The 26,216-nt window shown below is 44.0% G+C and overlaps 1 protein-coding gene across 6 annotated transcripts in view; it reads left to right on the forward strand.

Annotated features, from left to right (window-relative positions):
* Cdkal1 (CDKAL1 threonylcarbamoyladenosine tRNA methylthiotransferase) overlaps positions 1-26,216 on the forward strand; it is a 633,756-nt gene that overhangs the window by 146,844 nt on the left and 460,696 nt on the right. For all 6 annotated transcript variants that reach the window (XR_013425476.1, XM_078020596.1, XM_078020592.1 and 3 more), the window contains 2 exons: positions 9,329-9,425; positions 22,144-22,192. Coding sequence is in view for 5 of the 6 variants with exons in the window: in XM_078020596.1 (XP_077876722.1) it covers positions 9,329-9,425; positions 22,144-22,192 (146 nt within the window). In the remaining variant the exon portion in view is untranslated. The remainder of the gene's footprint in view (positions 1-9,328; positions 9,426-22,143; positions 22,193-26,216) is intronic.

Here is a 26,216-nt window from a genome sequence, read left to right on the forward strand (position 1 = left end):
TCAGCAGTGTCGAGGCGCTAAGCAACTGAGAGGTTGTCTCTAAAGTACAAAATAGGGCTGTGGATGTGGCTCATGGCTGAGTGCCCCTGAGTTTAATCCCCTGTATTATGCCCCCCTCCCCCAAAAGGATGAGTGTTCTGAATCAGTGCAGAACCTTTTAAATGATTTCCTCGTAACACCAGTACTTTCTGAATTAGCTAGTTAACCAAGAGCACGTTAAAAATGAGTTTTAAAAAGGGTCCTAAAATATATATGGTCCTCGGTGACACCTCTTGATCCTGCAGCAGTGGTGGCTTGCTGAAGGGGGGTTGGTCTCTTGGCTTCTGTCCAGCAGGTGATGGGTTTCATGGTTAGGTGAAGGAGCCAAGGAGACCATACCTGCAGATGCTGGCCTTTCCAAGGAGAGGTGACTTCTGGGAGAGGCTTGCTTTGCTACTTTCTAAAGCACTTTAAATAACAAAGGGCTTTTCACTTACACCTTTCTCCCAAGGAATCAGCTTTTACATTAGTACCTCTTTGGAAAAGTGACTTTGAAGAAGGATGTGAAAAACTGAAAGTTTTGCTCCTAAATTTCTATGGGTTTTAAGCACATTTTAAGTTGTAAGTTTGGCTGGGTCTTCCACCAGAACCTGGACCAGGGTTTGATAGTCCTCCAACTCATGTAGTACTCAGTAGGGGGAGCAGAACAAAGCCCAAGTGTACATTTTCCTTCTAGAAAACATTAGAATTATCTTACACGCTTTAGCCTTTTAATTCAAGGAGCCAGAACTATAAATTTTCCCCCTAAAATAAGGTAGACTGATGCCATCATTTAACTTTAGACATTCTTTTTTTTTTTTTTAAATTGGATCAATTTGCACAGCAATTCTAGGAAATTGTATAGAGGTTTATACACGTATGGTTATTCCAAAGGTGTTTTTTTTTTTTTGTTAAAGTAACTAACAGGAGTCTTTCTTTGTCTTCATCAACAGCTAGTTACGTATAAATTGTCATTCATTCCATACATTGCTATGCAAAGGTAAAAAGAAAAGTACCTGTACGATGTGCTGGTCTGGGAGGATCTTGAATATGTATTATTTTAAGATATAAACTGAGAATAGCTGAACGTATACAGGCTCATATTTGCTTTGAAAATAAGCATTAACACACAGACCCAGCTCTCCTTTTCATAGTGAGAACAGTGTTCCTATAACCTGTTCCGAGTTTGCCTGTTTGCAGAAGAATAAATGTACTAGTCGTCCACTGCTCTGATTCTGCAGTGTCCAACAGTCAGTCAATCTTATTGTCAGATCAGAACAAGAAACGGTCCTAGCCCGGAAGCTGCAAGGAGTCGCTGCCTTGGTGACTTCAGTCATTTTTGGCGATCGTGGTAATTACTGTAGATTGAGATGTGCGAGTTAGACGATGAATTCAGTAAATGTGGCAGTTAGACCCAGGAACAGGGGCCTGGGCTTGCTGAGGGCTTGCACTGTGGAAAAGTAATTAAATTGGGGTGAATAGGGGTCATGGGAAAGTTTTATTTTAAAAAAATCAGATTAGGCTTGGTCTTGAAAGTATTCATTTGTGTATCTGGATTTTGATACTTGAATGTTTTTTTTTTTTGGGGGGGGGGTCTTCTCAACTTCATGTGTTCCTCCAAGCACAGAGTCCCTTGGCAGCTGGTGGGCCTCTACGTACATCACATATACTATAACCAACAAGTAAATATTGGGTGATGAATTTGCAAATGCAGTTGTTGATTTTCATTGTTTATTCTAGAAATTTCCATGGATTCATTGCTTAGTAGTCAGGAATGGTGACCTAGATTAGAGAGTCAGGAATGGTGACATAGATTAGAAGTTGGCACATTGAGGAGAAGAACATACACCTGGCCTACCGAGATGAGCTCTTATGGGGCCTTAGAGCCCTGTGGCTTGGGCAACCCTTGGTTGAGGGCATCACTATATCGAAGCAGAGGGCCAAAATGGCGGACTCCAGGCTGACCTTGTCTTCACTGAGGCCTCTGGCCGCCTAGTTAATCTTTGTGATTCTCAGCTTCGTCTTCATTAAATGAAATGACAAGACTAGAAAGGTCGGGTGTCTCTTTCAGAGGGGAGATTTCCTATGTCCAGGGATTATCTGAGGTGATGGCCCACAGGCCCCTGGGGCTCACTGTGCTGTCCCTGGGGGAATGGAAGCTCTTCGGGTTTGCAAACATTTCCTGTAGAATACTGACATTTTTGTTTTCCTTTTTGACTAATGATGAATTGGGATGCATCTGAGTGCAGGGGATGAAGGTATTTGATAAATCAGTGGAAGCTCGTTCAGAGGTGGAGTTTAATAAAAGAAGGGTTTCCACTGGTTCACCAGGAAGTTTTAGGTAAGGAGGACTCTGCCTCTGAGGAAGGGAAGTGGAAGCCTCATTGTTTCTAAAGGATATTGTACAGAACGTGGACCATTCGGGGCAAATCTGTTCAGTGTTGGAGGCTCAGGTCTGTGCAGCTCACTAGCAAGGTGGACGGGGAAGCGTGCGACTCCTTGGCCTTCATAGACTGGTCTTGGTCTTGGTCTTGGGATGATGCCCGTGGAGGGGCTGTGGGATGGTTCCCTTCACAGCTGCCAGGACCGGTTTCTCCTGTTTAAGAATGATGTGGAGGTGTCGTCTTTATTAATTCCTTATGGTGGAAATAGTTATTCACAATTGGAGTACTTCCTGTCACAGTTGATCCTATGTGTCCACCTTTTTGATACCTTCTGTTTAACAGTAAGACAGTGTGCGTCCTGTGCTATAATTAGCTCCTTCCTCATAAGCATGTACTGTCCAACTTTCCCTGTTAGCACTTGATCTCCACGATTCTCTTAAATAACAATGAATGTTGACCAAGCACTTCCCAAGGGCCATCCCCTTCTAAATGCTCTTCATATATTAGCACATCAACCTCTAAATGTATGAACTTTTATTGTAGATGAAGAAACAGAGGCTCAGAGCGGTTAAGTAATTCCCCTGTGGTTACAAAGTAAATTGCAGAGCTGCTGTTGGAACCCGGGCATCTGGCTCCAGTCTGCAGTCTTACCTGCTCAGTTACCCTGTTGCTCTTCCCCAGGACCATGGTGTTCCTTGCTCTTTCTTTTTTTTTTTTTTTCCTAAGGATTGAACTTAGTGGCTCTTGACCCCAGTACTTTTTATTTTTTTGTTTTGAGATAGGGTCTTGCCAAGTTGCTGAGGGACTCACCAAATTGCTGAGGTTAGCCTTGAACTAGTAATCCTCATGCCTCAGCCTCCTCAGTGCCTGGGATAACAGGTGTGCACCATTACACCCGGCAAGAACCTGCCGTTAACCTTTGTGAGACAATGAGCTGTAGACCTTGAGGGTGGGGTGCTGAATTCTGGCTTCTGTCTTGGCTGGACCCCTCTGCTGCTGTGTGGGGACTGCCCTCTAAGGGCACAAAGGTGGCAGCCAGCAGGGTGGGGACATGAGTGCCTCAGCCAGGGACCTGGGGGAAGTGGTTGGAACCTGCCCATGTTCCCAAGGTACCATCAGTGGGATTTCTTGGTGGACCAAGTGGGAGGGAGCAGATATGTTGGGAATAATTCTGAGAGTTGGGAAGAACTGGAAGGATGACCTGCTGTTGGCTGGTTTGCCTTTAGTTTGCACAAGTGTGTTACTGCTGAACGTCTGAATCGGAGAAACCCACGGCCATCAGCTTTTCAGAAAAGAGTTGTTGAGCTACATTTAGAAGGTGGACGGTCTGCCCACTTCATTATGAAGGATTTGGGGTTTCGGTTTTGGAGAAATGGAAACGCATGCCACAGAGGCAAGCTGACTTTCCAGGTGACACAACTAGGTGTGCTAGTATTTTTCCAGGGTGTGATCCTGCAGGTTCCGAAACGTGACATTGTAGGGTTACCTAGAGCTAAATGAGCCCAGGCACCAGTCACCAGCCTCACCACTCACTAAGTTGTGGGTGCCCGCCTGACTGTTGCTAGCCTCCCAGGATTACGTGGCTTTCCCCCTGATTTTGGACTGTCAGGGTATCTGGGCACGGTCAGGTTCCTGATGTCCATCCTGGCAGGCTTCAGAGACGAGCACCGACCCAGAAGCCCAAGGAATCATCACTGTTGTCTGCAGCGCGTTCCCTATGGAGCCCGGGGCTGCCTGACCCCTGGGGCTCCTCATCCACTTCATGTCTGTCACCCTTGACCAGCCTGCAGGCACCAGTCCATATTTTATGATTTCTCAGCCACAGGTTGCCACTTCTTCCTGGCTCTCCTGTCTCTGGTCCAGTCATTTCCTCTCCTCTGTCACTTTGCCCTGTAACTGCTTTTAAAAACCTTTCTGTGTGTCATGTTGAAGTGCCTTCCTAAAGTGAACCAACTAAACCCCTTCACAGAAGTCTGTTTTTGTTCTTTTTCCTTCCCTTAAAATAAAGCCACACAATCCTTTCTTCAAAGTATTTCACAGCCCCTTGCTACACCAAGTGGGCAACAGCAGTGACAGATTGTGCTTCGGTGGAACAGGACTCTGGTCTCAGCCCCTCACCGCTGTACCTGACCTGACCTTACTGGGAGTCTTCGCTTCAGGGAAGCCTCTGTCCATAGTCATGCTACCCTGAGGTCTGGACAGTGGTGTATGTGGATTGTCGCCAGGGCTACTTTTAGTCCTCCTTGCTACCTTTGGGTATTTCTTTCTTCCTTTTTTTTTTTTTTCCCAATTGTGAACATTATTTATTTAATTCATATGTGACAGCGAAATGCATTACAATTCATATTACACATATAGAGCAGTTTTTCATGTTTTCTGGCTGTATACAAAGTATATTCACACCAATTCATGTCTTCATACATGTACTTTGGATCATATCTATCACATTCCACCATCATTTCTTTTTTTAAAAATTTTTAGTTGTAGTTGGACATAATACCTTTATTTTACTTATTTACTTATATGTAGTGCTGAGGATTGAACCCAGGGACTTGTGCATGCTAGGCACGTGCTCTACCAGTGAGCCACAACCCCAGCCCCTCCACCATCATTTCTAACCCTTGCCCCTCCCTTCCCCTCCCACCCCTCTGCCCTGTCTAGAGTTTGTCTATTCCTCCCATGCTCCCCCTGCCTACCCTACTACGAATCATTCTCCTTATATCAGAGAAAATGGTCTATACCCAGAGGACTTAAAAATATGAAAACAGCACACTACAGGGACACAGGCACATCAATGTTTATAGTAGCACAATTCACAATAGCTAAACTGTGGAACCAACCTAGATGCCCTTCAATAAATGAATGGATAAAAAAATGTGGCATATATACACAATGGAATCTTACTCAGCAATAAAAGAGAATAAAATCATGGCATTTGCAGGTAAATGGATGGAGTTAGAGAAGATGATGCTAAGTGAAGTTAGCCAATCCCAAGTAATCAAATGCCTTTGGGTCTTTCTTGTCCTTCATGTGAGGGAAACGGCTTCCAAGCCCATTTCTTCCTTCTTCCTCTAAACTGAACTTGATTTTGTTGACTCTTTATCTTCATTTTTTTTTTTTTTGTATCTGGCATGAAGTCCACAAATGAGTGGTGGAATGAAAATAGAAATGCTGAATTACCTTTTAATAAGCAATAGTTCCCACAGGTGTTGGCAGTAAGCATAATAAAGGAACCTGGCTGAACTGGGAATCAAGGGGGAACTTGGTCCTCTGTGTGCATGCCCACATGAGCACCAGGGATTGGCCCCAGGGCCTTGTGCATGCTGAGCTCACACTGTGCCACCGAGCTAACACTCATGGTCCCCAGGGGAACTTCTTCATTGGTTCATGTGGCCACTTCATCAAGGTGTGGCAGTTAGTTCTGTTAGGCACAGCAGCCATTTCTTTAAAAGTGAATCTAGGAGGACTGTCTTGATCATCTGTGGGGGGGCCCCATTTAGCTGCCCTTGTCACAGACATGGAGAAATGACTACCTTTGGACTCTTCTTTGGACACAGACTAATCCCCTTACTATTACAGTATCTTCTCACATTGCACAAAATATAGAATCATGCCTTGTGATCCTGAGATTCGGTCTTGTGATCTTGGGTTTGAACAGAACCCCAGTTACATGTATAAATGTAGGTAAATGGAGGAGTTTTTCAGATGGAGAAACCCACCAAATCCTGTTGTGATTTTATTTCAACTGTGGGCAGTTCATAGCCTAACTCTCCAGCTTCTGGAGCAGAAGGCAGTGGCAGGCAGTTGCATGAATGCCAGCCCCCCTCCGCCCCTGACTGGTTCCAGAATTCAGAGAGGACTCCATGGCCAGTCCTTACCTGCTTCCTGTAGAGAATCAGCCTTTTTTTTGTTAGCCCATGAATTGATGGCTCTGTTAGAGTATTGTTTTGTGAGCAAGAGCTGGCAAAAGTTCCACTGGGTTTTTTTCTACCTGGAAGTCAAGGCATGTGTCGCAGCTCTGTCGATTTCTGCGCTGCTCTAATGAAGGGATGTGTCTCCAGTGTTGGTCACACAGTGAAAACCCATGTGGGCCCTGTGTTTAGAAAGGTGCTCTTCAAGGAGCTAGGATGTCCTGGGTGTTCTTCCCTGCTGCAGTGCGGACCACCTCCATCTCTCTGCATCTTGATTTTCTGACCTGTGGAATAAGGGGGTGGTATTCGGGCAGCATTAAGTAGTTTTGATGATGCCATGAATTTTAAGATTTACTGCAAATTGTTTCTTATGTGATGCTTGGAAGAGGAAAGGCTTCTTATCTCTTCTGTTATTCGAATTAGTGCTCATGACAAGGGTATGCCATATTTTTATTTGGAAATGTTTCAAGAGTATGAAACATTAAATTAACTGTACGTTCAGTTTTCATTTTAATTAGCATTGGGGCCTTATAAAGGGAGATATGGTAATTTGTATTGTTTTAAGCTTTCTTAAGATATTGTTCTTATCCACATTCATAGTTTGAAGGATAAAAGCTTTTAAAAATATGTCTGTGCTGGGTACCTATCTAAATAAAGAAAAAAAAAATTTCAGGCTTTTATTAACCCAAACAAAGCTCCTAAAGAAAAAGAATAGGATGTATGAAGAGAATGTTTAAAGGAAGACTCTTCTGAGAATCTGCATTTAAACTTTTGCTGCCCTGCTTGGTCCCATATACAGTGTGGCATTACTGCTCCATGACTGGGCTGTGATTTTTGGCTTCATTATATTTCGGTCTGCCCTTCCATTTTCAAGCCAAATTCAACAAAAGCCTGAAATAGTGTTTTAATAAACTGTGAAGTCGGGCATCTCTGTTCCGAAGCTCCCTTCCTGTGGAATTTCTGATGGTGTCCTTCCTACCTCCCGGTCATCCCTGACTGTCCCACCACCTGATCCAGGCTCCCAGGGGCCTGCTTTCTGCCTCGTGTCTTTGTCCCTGTGGCAGCAAGTTGGCCTTCGCCTCTGTCCTGTGCCCTTCTCCCTCTGCTGATGGACGCCCTCCCAGGTGTCTCCACAGGCTGGCTCCTGTCTTCTTGCCGCACAAGTCTCGTCCCCTCCCTGTTGGTCACTGGTGTGGCCCTCTGTCACTGAAAGCTCCTTCCCTGATGCCGTGTGCTGTTCCTTGTCCTTTATCTCTCCCCCACTCTGTGCCACAATTCACCGGCTCCGGACCTCTTCTGTCCTGTGTCCTCAGACACTGAATCGTTAGGGATCGACCATTCGCTTTCTAGGAAGCAGGCTGTGTGTGTGGGTTTGTGGGTGGTCAGCGTCTCCTTGGCTATTTGGTGGTGACTCTGGGTGGCATGGCTGAAGTTCCTGGGAAGAGCACCTCCTCCTCATAGAGATTGTTAATGAAAATGGAAGGAATGTTCCATTTCTGGTGCATTTCACATTTACTGTAAGGAAAGTGTGTGTGTGCAGTGATGTGCTTCATACTGATAAAAAGGTAGCAGAACAGGCAGTAATTCTCTTGCATGCTTTGTGCAATCTACCAAAGTCGGATATTTAAAAACATTTATTAACAAGATTTCTCAGAATTCTCAATGGGAAAATTATATCAAAGTACTCTAAGAAGCTCCTGAAATGAAACATTCACAGGTGCTCTTAAAGTAGGACTGTGCTCTCTGTTTTTCTCTTTGTACTTCCCAGATTTTGGTGGTTCTCTTATCACAAAGAGCTGGTCTGTTAGTCCCAGTTTTGGTTGACTTGCAGTTTTGAAGGTGTGCTCCTGAAAAGTTCACACAGTGTGCAAGGTGTTGTGATTGGCCATTTAATAAGAAAGTCTCAGGTCCATAAACTGGGCTTACACACCCTCAGCTTTGTCTTGGGTTTCAGAAACCTAGAGTGTGCTGGGGCACCAGGAGACCCAGATTTGTGCAGAAAACACAGAAATTAAGGTAAACAAGAGCACCAGAACACCCCAAAGCTCTCGTCCTCACAGAACTGAAGATCTGAAAGTTTAATTTGAAAGTGTGCAAAGGATATGAATAATTTCTAGGAAAAGATAAAAGCTCTGCTGGGTTCCCTGCCGTCTCTAGCCCCAGAGCAGTGTTTGCTGGGTGCAGTGTGCACCAAGGAGCTATGTCCACTCCAGCTCCCTATGCAGTGAAGGAATATCCAACAGCCAGACATGTATCCCTGCGAGCGATATCATACTTAGAGTTTGTGCTAGGGAAATGTGTGAATGACCGTGGATTTCACATCCACGTTTGTGTATCACAGAAATCCGTTCTGAAATAGTCAAGTGTGCGTGTGTATCAATGTTGAGTGTGGATATGTGTGTATGCATACATGTTCGTGTGTCTGTATCCCACAGGAATCTGGTTATGGTGGATGCTGGTGTGGACGTGGGTGGCAGGCTGGCAGGAAGCATAAGCCGTCGATAACTGTAGGTTTTCTAGGGAGCAGAAATGGGAGGAGGGTGTCGGAAAGAAGTGGGAATTTCCAGGAGAGGGGATGTTACACCTTCTAGTTACTCTGCTCTCCTGTTTGAATCTTTTTGAGATGTAATTTACTTTGATATTATTCTAAGAACTAGGAAAGATGATGTACGGTTTTAGGTCCATTTTTATTAATATTTTAAATAGGTACCTAGTTAGAAGGGTCATCATGTGTACCTGGAAAATGTGTTTTTCAAGGGTGGTTCAAATCCGTGTGAACTCTGTGTGATCGTTGTTTGGTAATGAGACGATAAGGATGCAGGCCACTGCCAGGCGGGTCTGCTCTCGTTCGTAGTGTGTGGTGCACGGTGCAGAAGTCTGTTTTCCTCAGCAGTTGTCAGACCATCCTGGGTTCAGGACAGCCTGTTACTCTTGGGGACCTACCTGTACTAAGAGCAGTTTCAAGGATGTGTTTGTGAGCAAAAGAATTCACACTGTTCTTTCCTTATCTTTTAGAAAAGCTCAAGAGGAGAACAAGAAAGTCGTGCTTGCCGGGTGCGTGCCCCAGGCGCAGCCTCGCCAGGACTACCTCAAGGGGCTGAGCATCATCGGGGTGAGCTGGCGCTTTGTGGCAGAAGCCACTCTTCTGCTGTGAGCAGATCAGAGCTACATGCCATTTCCTGTTATCCTAGACGTGTTTCCTTTATTGCCTTGGAAACTTGGTCACGTCTAACTTTTTCCTTTTACCACAGGGGCTTTCTGGGTTTTCTCATTAAGAAAGGGTAGCACAGTCTAAAACATGGCCATGGGTTTGTGTCCCTGAGTGACCTGGTCTCTGTCCCTTGCCGTCTTTCTCCATATCCTTTCCATTTCCCATCTTCTGAACTTACCTGTCACCTCTAGTGCTAGGTGCCTTTCTGGAATGCCCCACCCCACGTCTCGGCTGTAGCACGACATGTCCTGTCCTCTGTGTGCCACCCTGCCCCTGGGTCCCCCGGCTGTGCGTGCAGTTACCTGTCAGTTACCCTCACAGCATGCAGTTAAAAATTTTATGTTTAGAGTCTGCTTCTAGGTTTATGTGTGATCTTTTTAAGACCAAATCTCTGTGGGAATTAATTACTATCCTCACGGGGACCACTTTTCAGTCCTCCTTGTTTTCCTCCCCTCTTTCCCAGCTGTCCCCACAATGCTAGCACAGTGGGTGCGCATGCTGTGCTCCCTGGCTGCCGCCTCAGCCTTGCACTGTCCTGCTGCCGGCTTGCTGTCCCCGACGGCAGTGGCTCTGTGGAGTCTGCAGCCTGCCCTGTTTTCTCCCTTCTCCTTTGGAGCCTCCTCTGTTCACTGAAAGCCATATGTAGTGGGCAGTCGGTCAGTGTTGGTTTACAGTAGTGGCACTTCCTTCCAAGCCTTCTAGTAGGCAGTGCTCTGTAAGCTGACCAACGATCCTCTTGGCACAGGCCTTATTAATGTTTTGAAATACATTAAAGTACCGCATGTACCTAGAAAGGTTCACATGGGCAGCTGGCATTGAGCTTGCTAATGGGGATTCCTCTTCTGACACCCTCCTGACAGGTCTCATGTTGGGTTCTCCATGTCATGGGCTTGTTTTCTGCTGTGAAGCCCTGCCCCCCTAGCAAATTTAATAATCTTTGAACATACCTTCTCCCTTTAAACAAACACCTAAATGTTTGACTCTAGTTTGTTTTCACCATTTGTCTATTTACATTGTGATTCTCCTGGTTTAAAGAATGAAATGAACATGGGCCTCCTTAGTTGTCTCTTCATGTTGCACTAACTCTGCAAATAGAACCCTGCTGCGGTGGGGAAATGGGAAATAGTTAGAGCTCTTTCTTAGGATGGAATGTGTACATGCTTGCAGTTCATCTTGGGTTTCATCCCAAGGAATTACATGGCTGGAAAAACAGACTTTCTGGGGAATAGAAAAAGCCTCTTCTCTGTGTACCTTATAGTGGTGTTTCTGAACTCTGTTGTGTGCAAGGAAGAGCTTCCTGTGTGTTTGGACATTCTAACACGGTGTGGGGGTGCTGGGAGTGTAGCTCAGTGGTGGAGCGCTTGCTTGAGGTCCTGGATTTGCGCCCCAGCACCGAAAGAGAAAGAAGAAAATAGAATTCCTAGCATAAGGGAGGGTGCCTGGTGCTGTTTGTGGGAGGCAGTTTGCAGTGCTGAGACACAGCTGCCTCCCTGACACCCCTTTTTTCTGTCTCATATTCCCATTTCATTGCCATTAGCATTCCTTGGATTTATTTTATCTGGCTCCTTTATGATGGGAGAAATAACTGAAGAACACATGTTTTGAAAAACGAGTGTAAAGAAATTCATGTTTCTATACACAATTATTATGACTGTTTATCCCTGTGAACATTTTAACCTTTGCATCGTTTGCTTAATCGCAACCTCGAATTGTTTTGTATGTGTATATTCTGTTTTTTACATGAGCTTTTTAACTATTAAAGTCCTGCATTGATGGTCTATTGAAGGGCTTGCCATCACTTGTTTCTTTATTGTTCCATATAAACATTTCCTGATATTTAGGAAATACACAGAATACATTAATTCCCACAGTGTGCTTTTTATTTTAACTTAGCATATTGTAAAATGTTTCCACAATTAAATATCATTAACATTTCATGTAGTAATTTGATTTTATACTCACCAGCATGAAGTATTATCAAAGTGTTTCTCTGTCAGTACCCTTTCATAGAACTTTTTTATTGTGGAAACTGTATGACATCTTATTTGTCTTAATTGACTTTTTATATATGAAGATTGGATACTCAGGACTGAATTAAAAAAAAATTAGGTTAGGAAACCAAAACTATCTTTAATTGGATGCCTGTAGAGGACTGTTTCTGATTAGAATTCTTAGAAATGCTGCAAAATTAGAAACTTTCTGAATTATAGTAAGTCACAATAAAATGAAAAAATGAATCACATTATTTTATGCTAAGAAAGAGTAGTTCTTTTTTTAAAATATATATTTTTTTAGTTGTAGATGGACACAATGCCTTTATTTTATTTATTGTTTATATGGTGCTGAGGATCGAACCCAGCTCTTCAGATGTGCTAGGCAAGTGCTCTACCACTGAGGTACAAACGTGGCCTGGAAAAGTAGTTCTTAAGTATTAAAAAGTTTACTTTCAGTGGCATGAGGAGCTGTTTTTAGCAGGATGCTTGAGGCTGTATTGCACAGCTGATTTGCAGGCCGAGTAAAGAATGAGACTTCTTCATATAGCTCCTGTGATGGAAGGTGTTAACAGGTAGAAGGAGAAATAGCTTTAATTGGATTCTGTGCTTCTATAAACTTCCACTGAGACTGTCCTATGTCGGGGCACACCCAACACGGCACCTGTTCCCCAGGTGACCAGATGGTCTTACTGCATGCAGACCTGGTGGTTGGAACCTTCTAGGTGCTGGCCCTGCAGCTAACATGAAATGACCAAAGGTCCCTGTCCTCAAAGAGCTTGCATTCTGGTTCTGAGACAGAATGGCTGGTTTGAGTCCAGAACTTCTCCAGCCTCCTAGAGACTGTAGTGGGATGACCCCTAGAACACATGGAATTGCCTGGAAATGTCGACTGGTCAGGAGTAGCTAGTTCTTCTTAGAGTGGGCTAATTCTCAGTTATGCAGTATCCACGTTAATAGAGATGGCTTTTGTTAATGACAGAACTTCCAGACAGGCCAGCTGTGTGCCCTGCAGGCAGAGGGCCTTGTCTGGGAGAGCGCGGAAGTGTGCAGAGCACAGGTGTCTGCTCGTCTCGGGGACCCTTCTGGGTCGACTTGCAGTGGTTTCGACATCCTTTCAGGCTGGCTGCCATAATCCTGAAGGTGCAGACTGTTTAGTAACTGCTTCAATGTGGACACTTGGATTCTGCAAATCACGTGTGTGAGGCAGTCAGCGTTTGAAACAGGCTGAAAAGCAACCTGTCTCTGCCACGTGCCCTGCTGCCAAGGGTGAGCAGATCGAGGTCGGCCTGGCACGTTAACAAGGGTGTGGGTGCCAGGGCAGAGTTTGGGAAACTATTTCTGTTCATCTCTGCATCGTCTTCTAATAGTTTTTCTGTCATATTCCAGATTTTGACCCTCTAGTTACTGGGGAAAAAGAGGGAGGTGGGTGTCAGCACCATACCTGAAGGACACGTAAACTCAGAGCCCATTTTAAAATGTCACTCACATTGTGGTTAAGAGCATGGATTCGGGGGCTGGAATGCACGAGGGTGTCACCCTGCTGTACCACTTCCTAGCAGAGTGACCTCACACAAGGTACTTAACCATCGCTCTGCTTGGTGCCTGGGATGTAGTGTTGTGTATTGCTGCTGCTGCTCAGTGACTGCCATGGACTTCCTCAAATTTAACAGATTTGAAAATTCTGTTCTCTTCTGATACCATTTAAGGTAGGGACTTTCCTAACAGCTTAGAGCAAAATTTTTAGAAATAAAACATCTTCTCTAGAGAAGTGAATATCAAACTTTGACCTTCCTGATACTGTTACAGGTTCAAATCCCCATTGCGGTAAAAGTGAAAAAGTTGAATATATAATTGATGGGGAAGACTTTTCTACATGTATAATTCTGACCAAAGATGAGACGTTATTTCTTCCCCTTTTACCAGACACATTTATAATGTGAAATGTGGATCTGGTACACGTAAATAGCAGATTGCTGTCCCTCCCCTGCTGTGATTGCTATCGAGTGTGCATGTAGAGGAGCACCTCACCTCCCTCTTAGCAAATTCATTGTAATATGGCGTCACTAACCACAGTTCTTAGGAGGCCCACCGGGTCTCTGGTCTTAATCATTGTGTGTGACTGAGTTTTCACTCTTTGACCTCCTTCTCCAGATTGCCTTCCCACCTCTGGTAACCCTGGGGCTGTGCCCTGTTGCTGTGTGTTTGGCCGTTTTTCGTGTTTAGCTTCTACCTATGGCTGAGATCATGCAGCACTTGCTTTTCTGCGTCTGGCTTATTGTCCTCTGCAGAGGGTCCTGTAGGTTCATCCATGCCTTGGCCATTGGTGGTGTTCCTTTTTATAGACCGAATAGTACTCCATCATTTATGTTTACTACAATTTCTTTTTCCATTCATCTGCCAAAGGGCACCTATTTTTTTTTCTTCAGGATGGCTATCATGGTGATGATGGAGTGATCAGAGACACAGGCGTCTCTCCCAGGTGCTGATTTCCCTTCCTTGACTGCCTATCCATAGGCAGCCTTGCAGGGTCCTGTGGGACATCCCTCCTTAGTCTTAGAGGAGCCTCCCCAGCTCTCCCACGGGGCTGCCGCAGCCTGCATTGCCCTTGGTGGTGCGCAGCTCCTTCCCTCCCACCTACCCCTCCAGCATGCCTTAGTTCCTGTCTCGCTGCTGACCATCCTAACAAGTGTGCCCTGGCATCTCAGTGGCTGGGCTTTGCATTTGCCTGGAGATTGGTGACCCTGGGTATCTTACATGGGCTTGTTGGCCATCTGTGTTCTTTCCTTAGAAGATTGTTATTCTGACTCTTGCCCTCGTTTTAACTGGGCCCTTTGGTTTTCTGCTGCTGAGTTGTACGAGTCTTCACAAGTCCCAGTGTTCTCGATTTCCCAGCCCACTCAGCCTTTTCCGTTGTGGATTGTTTGCAAGCCACAGGAGCTTTGGAGCTGGATGTAGCCCCCTTTGCTTATCTTTGCTTTCATTAACGGAATCTCAGGTGTGATACCTGAAAAGTCTTAGCCAAGGTCAGCATTATGACGCTTTTCCCCATTTATTCTCCTGGAAGTTTTATGGTTTCAGGTCTGGTGTTTAAGCCTGTAACCTCTTTTGAGTGGATTTTTATGTATGTGTAATAGATTTGATGCATTTCCTATCAAAATGCCAATGACAGTTTTTCACAGCAATCGTAAAATCAATTCTAAAACTTACATGGAACCACGGAAAAGCCCAAGTTGCTAGGATGATCCTGGCAAAGAAAAACAAAGTTGTGGGATCACACTTTCTGGTTTCAAATATTGTACAAAGTGACAGTGATGAAAACAGCATGGTGCTGGGACAAGGAGACGCACAGACCAGTGAAACAGAACAGAGTCCAGAAGTAAGTTCACCATATACGCTTCTGTTTGTCTTTTGTTTTCAACAAGAGATGACTTTCACCAAGAGCACCAGGAAGACCCGAGGGGGAAAGGTCTCAGTCATTGATGCTATGAATGCTAGGGCTCACGTCTAAAAGAATGAACCAGTTTATTTCTTTAAAGAGACCTGAGTTTCTGGGTGGTTTTGAAGTTCTGGTCTGGTATTTCTTAGAATGAAAATGAGATTTTTTTTTTTTAATTGATCTAAGATTAAGAGAGCTGAGAAATTTCTTGTGTGCATTTGTGTGCCTATGATGTTTTAGCCCTTTCCTTCTACAATAATTTGAGATGTCCTGGGATAACATCAAGAGACTGTAAAGCCCCAGCCAGATTCATACAAGTATGAAGTGAGTCACACCATCGTGGCTAAGCAGAGTCCCTGCAGGTTCTCAGTAAACTGGTCTGAGCAGTCTTCACGTTGCTCTGTTAACTCCCAGTGGCTTTCTTTTGCAAGCAGACTTGAATCCAGACTGTGGGATTTACGACGTATCACATCATCTTCCTCCCCTGGGTATCTGGCCTCATCTCCTACCACCGTGTCCCTCGTGTGCTGGCCTTCTCACCTCATAATCCCTCATCATTTCTCTCTGGGTCCTTGTCTCCCCCTGCACCCCCCTCCAGCTCTCACTGATGCCTGTGCTGTGTGGTTTAGGATTAATGCTGCCTGTTCCAATGTCACCTGCAACACTACTGCAGAGCTGTCCCGCCTACTTCTTACCGTTCCCATGTTGTTCTTCTTTATAGTATCTGTCGGGATAGGAAAGCACAATTTTCAGTTACTGCATCTGTCTCCCCAGTTGGAATGAAAGATCCGTGAAATGAGGACTCCGTTTTTCACCATGATGCCCCCAGTTTCTCTAACAGTGTGCGGTGCAGGGTTAGCTTCTCAGGTGATTGCATTCATACCGTGAGAGTTTGTGGGGAGAGTTTAGGGGGATGAGGGTTGGGGGTACCTGGAAGGTCTGGGGCCACTTGGGTAGCATCCTCCCATTATTTGGATTGGCCTCTGTATTCATAGGGAAAAGGAAGTTCAAAAGCAGTCCACCTGTCTGCCATTCTGGACCCAAGATCTGAGACTCTGGGGCAGAAATTTAGCTGGATATCCTTGTACCTTAGTCCCTCCGGCCTTGAAAACAGCAGTGTCTTCACTAGTGCATGTGAGGACCCATGGTGACAGTGCTTGTGAGGTATCAGCAGGGCGCCTTAAACCAAGCCGCTGTTGAAGAAGCACGGCTGACACTGCATTCTTAGTCATTCACTTATCCAGCCCCTATTTTTTCGGTGTGTGGGGAGATACTTCATGGATGCTAGAGTAGAATCTCGGACAGGAGAAGGGCCTCGGCTTGTTCTCTGATGGCCTCACGTGAGTGGACTTCTTTTCTAGCCTGGTTGGGCAGAGTCGTGTTCCAGATGTGCACTGGTGTCCTGGGTGGCCAGAGCGAGTGCTGCCATGAGCTACCTAGCCACAGGCGACGATTCAATCCAGATTTCAGCTCCTCAGAGCAGCCTGCCTCAGGTCTGTGCCACCCACGTGTGACCAGGGACCACTGGGACCAGCCCAGCGTGGGGACGTCTCCACCACTGCGGAGGACACCAGGGACCGCTCTGCTCCCAGCAGTGAGGAGGTTTTGGAGCAGCACTCTCCTGGCCTTAGGCGCCATTGTTTAGCCTTGTTTCTTCAATACATGATCAGTTATAAATTTGGAGTAGTTGATAATAGTGGGATAAAATATTTTTATGAACTTCTTTTTAAAGTTCCTCGGCAGAATGACTCATGAGTGTTATTTATGAGTTGTTTATTAACTCCTTTCCTCATTGTTGAGAACATATGGAGTCAGTAATGGAACACACTGCCTGCTTTTTTTCTGTGTATTTATAACTAAGTGCCTGAAGGACACGAGATACTGTTTTATTTATTTTATTTGAATTATATGCCAGAGAATAAGCTCTTGTGTATTCAGGGCTACAATTTATAGTATTAATTAAGAACAGCTTTCCTTTTCTTCCAGAATGAATTCCGTCTATTCTCTGTCAGAATGTGTGAATCTGGGTCTGTGCTCCTGCTCACATTGGCCTCTCCCCCTCTCCTGCCTCCTACCCCCATCCACCTCCTGAGCTCTCCTTCCACTCCCACCCCTCCCTGCTTCTCTCTCTTGTCATTTCTCCTTTTTCTTCCCCCGCTGGTTCTTCCATTGCCCACTTTACTGGAAATGCAAATGGACATAGTATGTTCTGGAAATCATCTTGTGAGCTTCAACTGTTCTGCTGCTTTTCATCAAGTACTTACTTGTTTTTTGTTTTTCCAGCGCTGGGCATGGAACAAGGGTCTAGAGCATGCTAAGCAAGTGCTCTACTGCTGAACTAGGTGCCCCCGCCCAACTTTGTACCTGTTTAAGTTTTGTGGACTCTCAAACCCTAGAGTTTCTCATAACAGCCAGTAATTATCATCTGTGGGCGATACAGAATTTTTCACCTTTAATACAAATGCTATGGAGTGCTTTTCAAAAATCAGAATATATTTTCAGCTATATTAATTGAAGCATATCCTGCACAACCAGCAGGGTAAAAGAACTGCCCTCATTTCCTCTATGCATACGTAAACATACACCGGGAAACTTAATTTTGATATAATATCATACTTACAGAAAACTTGTAAAAGTAAGCAAAGATTTCCCATATGCCCTCTACCCAGAATTCCCCAGTATTACTGTTTTAACAAATTTGTTCTGTTTTCATATGCGTGTGTTTTTTCCCTGATCCTCTTGAGTAAGCTGCAAGTATGGTGCCTTTGCTGAGTACCTGTGTGTTTCAAAAAGGCAGGTCATCCCCAAGATCACGAAGTTAACGTTGGTGAAATACAGTAAGCTGGTATACAGACTTTTATTTCATTATGGTTATTGTCACTTGTCTCAGTAATGCCCTTTATAGGAAAAGGGGTGGGGAGCACATCCAGGTTTCTACAGTAGCATTTAGTTTTCAGGTCTCTTAGTTCTTTAATCTAGAAAATTTCCTTTGACTTAATGACATTGACACTAGAACAGGTGACCACCTTCTGCTTTTTTTTTTTTTTTGCCTCATCACTTATTGAGATGCAATCCACCAGTGGACAGTGCCTCCAGTTATATGGGTAACATGGCTCTAGGTACGCTCAGCGTTGTGGTCATCACTGGATAAAGGAACCCAGCACTCTTCAGCAGTCACTAACCTCTTGTCATTCCCCTTTGTGGACATTTCGTATAAATGGAAGCATGTCACCTTTTTTGTCTGGCCTTTTCATTTAGTGTAATGCTGTATGAATGCTTCATTCCCTTTTATGACTCGATACTGAATTGTGTAGAAATGCCACGTTTTGTTTACCCATCTATCAGCTGAAGGGTGCTTGAGTGTCCATCTTTGGCCATTCTGAATAGTGCTGTGAACATTGTGCACTAGTTTTTGTGTGGCTGAAACTGTAATTGCTCTTGGGTGTATGTCTGGGATTGGAATTGCTAGGTCATAGTGAAACTGGTCAGCCCTCTGAGGAGCTGCAGACCTGTCCACACTGGCTGCATTGAGTCTAGCTCCATTAGGAGTGCTTCCTGTCCTCACCATCACTGTTATCAGCGTTTTTTAGGATTCTACCTCAGTGGGTGTGAAGTGAGAGCTCATCTGGGTGGTTTTTTAAAATTGTGGTAAAATATGCATGATGAAAATGACAATGGTAGCTATTTTTAAGTGCACAGGTCAAGGGCATGAAGCATGATCATACTGTTTTGCAATCTTCACCACCATCCATTTCCAGAATGTTTTCATGTTTTTAAATTGTATGTGCACAAAATCCCAGTCTCCTGCTTGTTGTCACAATTCGAATCCTCTGATTGGCTTAATGGTGCTGAGCATCTCTTTACTGGCCATTTGTATATCTCCTTGGAGAAGCGTCTATTCAGCTCCTTTGCTCATTTTTAATTGATATTTCTGTTATTCTTGAGTTGTGGGACTTCTCATAATTATAAACATCCCTTGTCAGATTCATGATTTGTAAAAGTTTTCTTGCATTTTCTGCAACTTTTTACTCTCTTAATGGTGTCCTTGGATGGACCAAGAGGTTTGGCTCTTGGTGATGTCTGCTTTATCTGTTTTTTCTTTCATTACTCATGCTTTGTTGTTATATTTGAGAGATCATTGTTTAATCCAGGTTGGCGTGGATTTATGTCTGTTTTCTTCCAAGACTTTTATTGTTTTAACTCACCGTACTTGTAGCAGACTGCTCCTCCACATGTTCTCTTCCTTGGCAGTATGGCCTCTTAGTTGAGGTGGTTCAAGGCAGGGTGCAGTGCTCCCTTGAACTTCTGTATCTCCAAGTGCATGGGAGAGCACTCTTGTTCTGGCCCCGCAACCGAGTTATCTCATATTTTGCTCTTTTCATTCTTATTCTTTAACTAATATTATCATTTGATATCTTGGTTGTTCATCTACATTCAGTGGAAAATTTGGACAACTCTGCCCTGTCCTGCCCAGCTCTTTGTCACCCTGGGCAGTGTCAATGTTGTCCCTTATTTGATGTCTCACCAAACTTTAACCTCACCCCTCCTTATTTCTCAGCTCCACTGTTTTTCAGCAACCTGTTTCTGTGACCAGATCTTGGAACTTGGGATTACTCTAAAAGACCAAATGCCTGTGTCCATACTCTGGATTGTGCCCTCTGCTTGACTTTCTTTTTCTCTTCTTCCTCTCCTTCTTGCCCCAGCCCTGCCCACTTCATCTCTTCGTTATGGTTGTACTTCTTCACCTATTTTCCAAACTTCAAGTTATCCAAAACGCACAGTCAGCTTTTACCTTCCATTTCCCTCTAGTCTTTTCCATAACCTCTTAATGCTGCTACTCTAGCCTTTTGGATCTGTGGTATACATCAGGTATCAACAAATGATGAGTGAGTGATGGAATCGGCAAGTTTGAATCGGCCTATTTGCCTCCTATACTGAAGCCGCTAGGCCTTGAGAGAGGGTCAGCTGTAGTGAACTTGCTGCTAGAAATTTGCTTCTTAGTCCTGACGATTTTTACGAGTTCCTAGTCCCACTCGCTCCTGCTCTTATAACAGGCGATTGTGGACATTGACTCCCTTCTTATTTCCTCACGTTTTCTCACTCTTAGCACATGAATTTCTCACTTTGTTGAGACAGACCGAGGCCAGCAGACGACAGCTTGCTCGGCCCTCATCCCCCGGGAGCATGGGCATTGCTCCCCTGCTGTCCCCCGACCTCTGCTTTCACAAGAAGCCTGCACCCTGTCCCCCACGCTCAGGGCCCTTACACCATCATGTTTTTGTCCTGTATTCAACTCTTCCTTCTCTATCCCTGTTCTCCTCTTAGCACATAAACTAGAAAAACAAAAAGGGAGAAAAGAAAGAAATGCACTGATCCAAACACAAACACATCGAGTCTCCATGTCCTCGGCTACCTGGAGTCTCTCTCCTTCCCTTTCTGCCCCCAGCTGTGAGTGTCTTCATTTTATTCATGGCTTGTTACCACAGAGCTCACTTCCTCTAAGTCTGTCGACCTCTAAACACAGGTTCGTTTTGGGCTGTGTGGACTTACCACCTGAGCGGCCTTCGGCACTGCTGGCTCCTCCTCTCTGTCACTTTACCCCTGGCAGGGCAGGGTTTATGCACACTTGTCTTCCCTATTTTCCTGTAGGACACTGAGGTTGAAAGGAGATCTTAGGAGACTTGCTATTGTATTTATAATAAAAATTTTTGAACAGGTTCTTCTCAGTCAAGTTCTTCATAGCATTATTGTAGAGTGATGACATTCTTTCATCAGTAGGATTATGGATGAACACATTTTGCAACATCCATGCAATGAGGATGAATAAAGAAAAAAGTAGAGAAAAGTCAAGGGGCAAAGCGCGCGCGCACACAAGTTTCCACTGTCATTTTTTAAAAAAGAAGAGCACTATAGAAAGATTCAGGGGAAAAAAAAAAAACTTAAGAAAACATTTGTAGATGGACAGAATGCCTTTATTTTATTTATTTTTTATGTGGTGTTGAGGATCGAACTGAGTGCCTCACGCATGCTAGGCAAGTGCTCTGTCGCTGAGCTACAGCCCCAGCCCAGGAAAATACTTTTTATATAAATGTTCAGCATGAGAAAAATACCTGGTGCCTCATCATAAAGTGATTTTATCTGTGGAGTGGAAATGGAGGAGGGGAATGTTGTTTGCCTTTTTGGGGGGAGTACTGGTAATGAAACTCCTGGGGGCACTCGACCACTGAGCCACATCCCCACCCCTATTTTGTGTTCTATTTAGAGACAGGTTCTCACTGAGTTGCTTAGCGCCCTCCCTTTGCTGAGGCTGGCTTTGAACTCGAGATCCTCCTGCCTCAGCCTCCTGAGCTGCTGGGGCTATAGGCGTGCACCCCCATGCCCTGCTGCTGTTTTCTTTTGGTAGTCGTATTTGGTTTTCACTTTTCCAGTGCACATAGGATTCTTCTGTATGAAGACGATAATAATTTAAGCATCTTTAGAGAATCAGCCTTGATCTTTTTCTGATTATTCCTCTAGCTTCTTGGATCATAATTTTACTTTGCCTTTTCCGTTTTCCTTCCGACCTCGAGCCATCCTTCTGCAGTTTGCTTGGTGGGCTTCTCCCGTTGTCACTCAGGTCACTTTGGTTCCCTTGGTCTGATTTTATTATCTTTGTCCTGTGTTCCTTTGGCACCCTGGGAGGGCTCCTCCGGTCACGGGCACAGGATCAGGAGCCTGTTGTTCAACCTTGTATTTCGTGGACTTGATGCCTGGTAGAGATTCTTAGGGTTTTAACAATTAAAACAAGAAAGCACAGCATTAGGGATGGCACTCCTTAGTATTAGCATGTCCTTTTGGGTAGATTGTCGTTACATCCTTTTTGCTTAAAGCTCTGTGGGAGGAGACATGTTTTAATTAAACTTAAATTTATATCTCCAGTTACATTGAGACATAAATAGTCTATCCAGGCAGTTTGTTTGAAAGCAGTACGATTATTGTTTTCAATCATCATTGGGGGAGAAGATGGTGATAATTTCATACTTCATTATTACACAAAATATTAGTATAGAATTTTTAAATAATCTCTCCAAATGTGTTAATTAAAGAAAACCAGCGTTGATGGGCTTAGGAAATACACATCGACTCGGGCAGAAGCGTGAGTACGTTTTCTTCTCCATTACCATTGCTGTCTGTTTGTTTTTTCTTCTAGGTTCAACAGATAGATCGCGTGGTGGAAGTTGTGGAGGAAACAATTAAAGGTAATTGTTGAAAGTGTGATAAGCAGGCACATGTATTTTCTGAACCATGTTATAAAAACACTTCTCTGTTCACACTTATAGGCCATCTTTATAAAAGTTATTTTACATCTAAAATCATTCAGTTTTGTCCTTGACTTCATGCATTGACCAGGAAGTGTATGTTTGATTGCCATACAAATGAGTCAATGAAGTAGGCTCTAGTCAATTTTTTTAAAATTTTATTTTTCTATATAATGGATTTAGTTTGAATCTTAGATCAGAAGACAGAATTTAATCAGTTTTAAAATAGGGAAATGTTTTCATTCACATCAGATAATTAGTTTGTCATTTTAAGAGTACTATTTTATAGACTTTCAGGTATAAATTTGGTAGTGGCACTAGAAAATAGAATTGTGCTTTGATTATTTCATTAGCCGGTGCTCACTGAAGCATGTCCTGTGCCCAATGTCTTCCATGTTTTTGTGCATTAATTTTGAACTTTTGTTTATCTGGGATTGACGATTATAGACTTAGAATGATACTAACCTTAGTTATCTTTTGAAATTCCAAAATAATATGAACTATCAGAATTAAAAATTTATAGTAGTGATTACTTTGAATTTTCAAAATTATACATTGGAGAAGGTATTGCAGAACCCTCGCCCCCACCACCCCACCCCGCACGCGTGCGCACCTTCCTCTTTTTTTTTTTTTTGTTGGTGTTGTTTTGAGGTGCTGGGTATGGAAACCTAGTCTTTTCTTATGCTGGGCTATCACTTCACTGCTGAACTCCACTCCAGTCCCATGGCTATCTAGAGAGTAGCATCGTCTGTGCGCTGTTGTAATATTTATGACAGTACCGTAAAGTAAAATGGGTTTAAATATTTTGCTCATTTTTGCCGCTGAGTTGAGACCCCGGGCCCATGACTAGTATGTGACAAAGATCCAGCCAGATCCTCTGGATCCAAAGCCTGTACTTTGACAGCAGGGAAATCACAGTGTAATGTCATCGAGAAGCACTGTTCTCAGATTGTTGGATGAGCTGCTTCAGCAGTGCCTCAAGATGCTTGAGAGGTTGCTGCCTGATCGGGTCTTGAGCACCAGACACACAGTGGCCTTTCAGTAACTTTTAGAAAGATAAATAATGGTAATGAAGATACCATAGGAGAAGGTTTAGGTGACCTTGGGTATGCAGTGACTTTAGATACAACATTAAAGGTCTGACTCATGAGAGAAATGATTGAAAAGTTGGACATCATTAAAGTCAAAAACTTCAGCTCTACAAAAGACTGCCAAGAAAATGAGAAATCACAGTATAGGAGGAAATATTTGTAAAAAGTACATATGATAAAGGGCTTGTATCCAAAGTAAGTGAAGAACTCTTGAAATTGGACAGTAAGAAAATGTGCAACACAATTAAAAAATGGACAAAAACCTAGCAGACACTTTGGCAAAGAAAATATACACCTGCAGTTAAGCATTTAAAAAAGACGCTCAACATATGTCATTAGCGAATTTCAAGTTAAAGCAACAAGACTACATTGCTCATACCTAGTAAAATGGCCACAGTCCAAAACACACAGTACCAAATGCTAGCGCATTGTGGAGGAACGGAACTCTTCTGATGGGCAAGCAAAATGGCGCAGCCCTCTGCTAGACAGTTTGGCTGTTTCTTAACAAAAACTGTTCTTCAGCAGTTATGCTCGTTGATATTTACCTAGTCAGCCTGAAGCTAATGTGTGCCTGCACATGTTTATAAGAGCTTAATTCACAATTGCTAAAACTTAGAAGCAACAAAGGTGTCCTTCCATACGTAAATGGATAAATAAACTGGGGTACATCTAGACAATGGACTACTATTTAGCACTTAAATGCACTGCCAAGCCTTGAAAAGACAGAGGGTCCCTAACTGCTTATTGCCAATTAGAAGAAGCCAATCTGAAAAGGCTACACATTGTATACGATGCTCTGCAAAAGGTGAACTGTGGCGTCAAGTGTCAGTGGTTGTGGGTGGGTGGGGAGGAAGTGAATGGGCAGAGCACAGAAGATGCTCAGGACAGAGAGACTATTCTGTATAATACTCTAATGGTGGACACATGTCATTGTACGGTTGTTCAAAGCCACAGAACGTACTCTAAGTGAACTCTACTGGCTCTGGGTGGTAATGATGTCAGTGTAGACTTTGTGATAAATGTACTAATCTAGTACAGCATATTGGTAGTGGGGAGGCAGTGGTTTATAGAAACTCTGTACTTCTGCTCAATTTTGCTGTGAACCTAAAATTGCTCCAAGAAATACTATTTTAAAAAATTACTGATTGGCATCAACGTTCATAGAAGTTGCCCAGATGGCTTGCAGAGATGTAATTTCTTTGGAAATCATAGAAGGCCTTTTGTTCCCAGGCTGGGTTATCTAGGGATGATTTCTCACTGGTGAGTTTGGGCTTGATTGGATTTATTGGAGAGGCTGTGAGAGTCTGCAGGAATCGGAGTTGAAGATCAAGGTGGCGGGAATACTCATTGGCCAGTTTGATTTGAGGATGGGAAAGCTGATGGATTAAGTGCTATTAGTGGAAAAAGATAGTTTGGGAAATGGGGGATTAATTTTGGTAGCTGCCCTTGGTTTGCAGTGAGCTATGAAGGCATCGGGTGACTTGTCTGGGATCTCCTGGTTGATGGAAAACAGGGCCTGGAGGTGAACTTCTGTTCTTTTGTCTCTCCTGGTTCTCCCTCTAGGCAGCTGCTTGTTGGTGAAATAATGTGGCCTTTGTAGCCATCCGCCAGTTGTTGGTTGTCTTTCAAAGAGATATTCTCCTGAGGCTGTTTTCGTACTTTAAAAAGGAGAGTATTAGAAGGATGTGAATTTTGAGGAACCCAGAACATATTAGGGGCTCACTTCTTGTTAGTGTTGACCTTGTACTGCCCACTTAATGCTGGGGTGGCTTGACAGACAAACCCGTCTAAGTCATCAGTGATGCTCCTTTCCATCTGACTTTGCGAGCTGCTGCCCTTGACCCGGGATTATTTCACTGTCCTGCATGTGTACCTATGTGGTAGCCTGATACCTTCAAATCATCTTGGTCCTTTGCAGCATGATCCTACTAGCTTTCTACTCCATTCTTCCATTTCCATTTTTTCTATATTAATGCCGTTCATGTACTCTTAGCTCCAGCCTGTGATCTATTAGATGTTTCTTACATAGTATTTTCAATTTGCTTTACATTTATCTTGGAGTTTGCAGGGGCAGTGGGCTGTTTACCCCTCCAGGTCTACCCCCACCTTGGTCTTTGCTCACGGAGATGAACCTGCATGGGTTCCGTGGTCGGATCCCTGCCATCTGTCATTCCCTGTGTTTGGCCAGTAGGAGGTTGGAATTGTGATAGGAGTCTTGTCCCCATCTCTGGCTCCCTCTTGTCTTGTTTCTGGTTGGCTGCTTCTCTTGCCCCAGAGCCTCGGCTTTTGTCTGGTGACCCTCTGTATTGTTTCTTTGTTTGGTATCTTGGAGCTGTTCCTGTCTGTGCCTCTTCAGGCCTGTTTCCAGCCCTCAGTATTGCATTGTCTCTTCCTGTTTTCTAACCTGCCCCAACTGTCTGGAGTTGTCCCTTTATGAAATATTTGATTATGCAGAGAAGACATCTGGTTTGCTGCTACCATAATTGTTAAGGAGGTAGCCACGGAGAGACCAGGCTCTGCTGTGTTCAGAGCTCCTTTCCGTGTTTGGGCCCTGCTGGCCTCTTCCTTGAAGAGAGTTTGGATGCATAGCTTCTGTCACAGACCGTTTGAGTTCTTATTGTTGCTTCTGTGACACCAAGTGATGTTTTAAAACTGTTAGTAAGATATGTCAATAAGGACTCAACTCTGTTGTCATGAACACAGTCATACAGAACTCGTTTTCATTTTTGTCTCTTTTGGTTGAATCCAAACAGAAAACTGCTCTTGCCTTCCTGCATCCTGTTGCCCAGCAATCCTGGACAGTGGTGGGCTGTGTACTTCCCGTGTTGATTGAGAGCTTTTGTGTCTTTGAAGCCATTTTCGTTTCCTGGGTT

This window comes from Ictidomys tridecemlineatus, chromosome 8 (genome assembly GCF_052094955.1).
Source record: "Ictidomys tridecemlineatus isolate mIctTri1 chromosome 8, mIctTri1.hap1, whole genome shotgun sequence".
NCBI lineage: Eukaryota > Metazoa > Chordata > Mammalia > Rodentia > Sciuridae > Ictidomys > Ictidomys tridecemlineatus.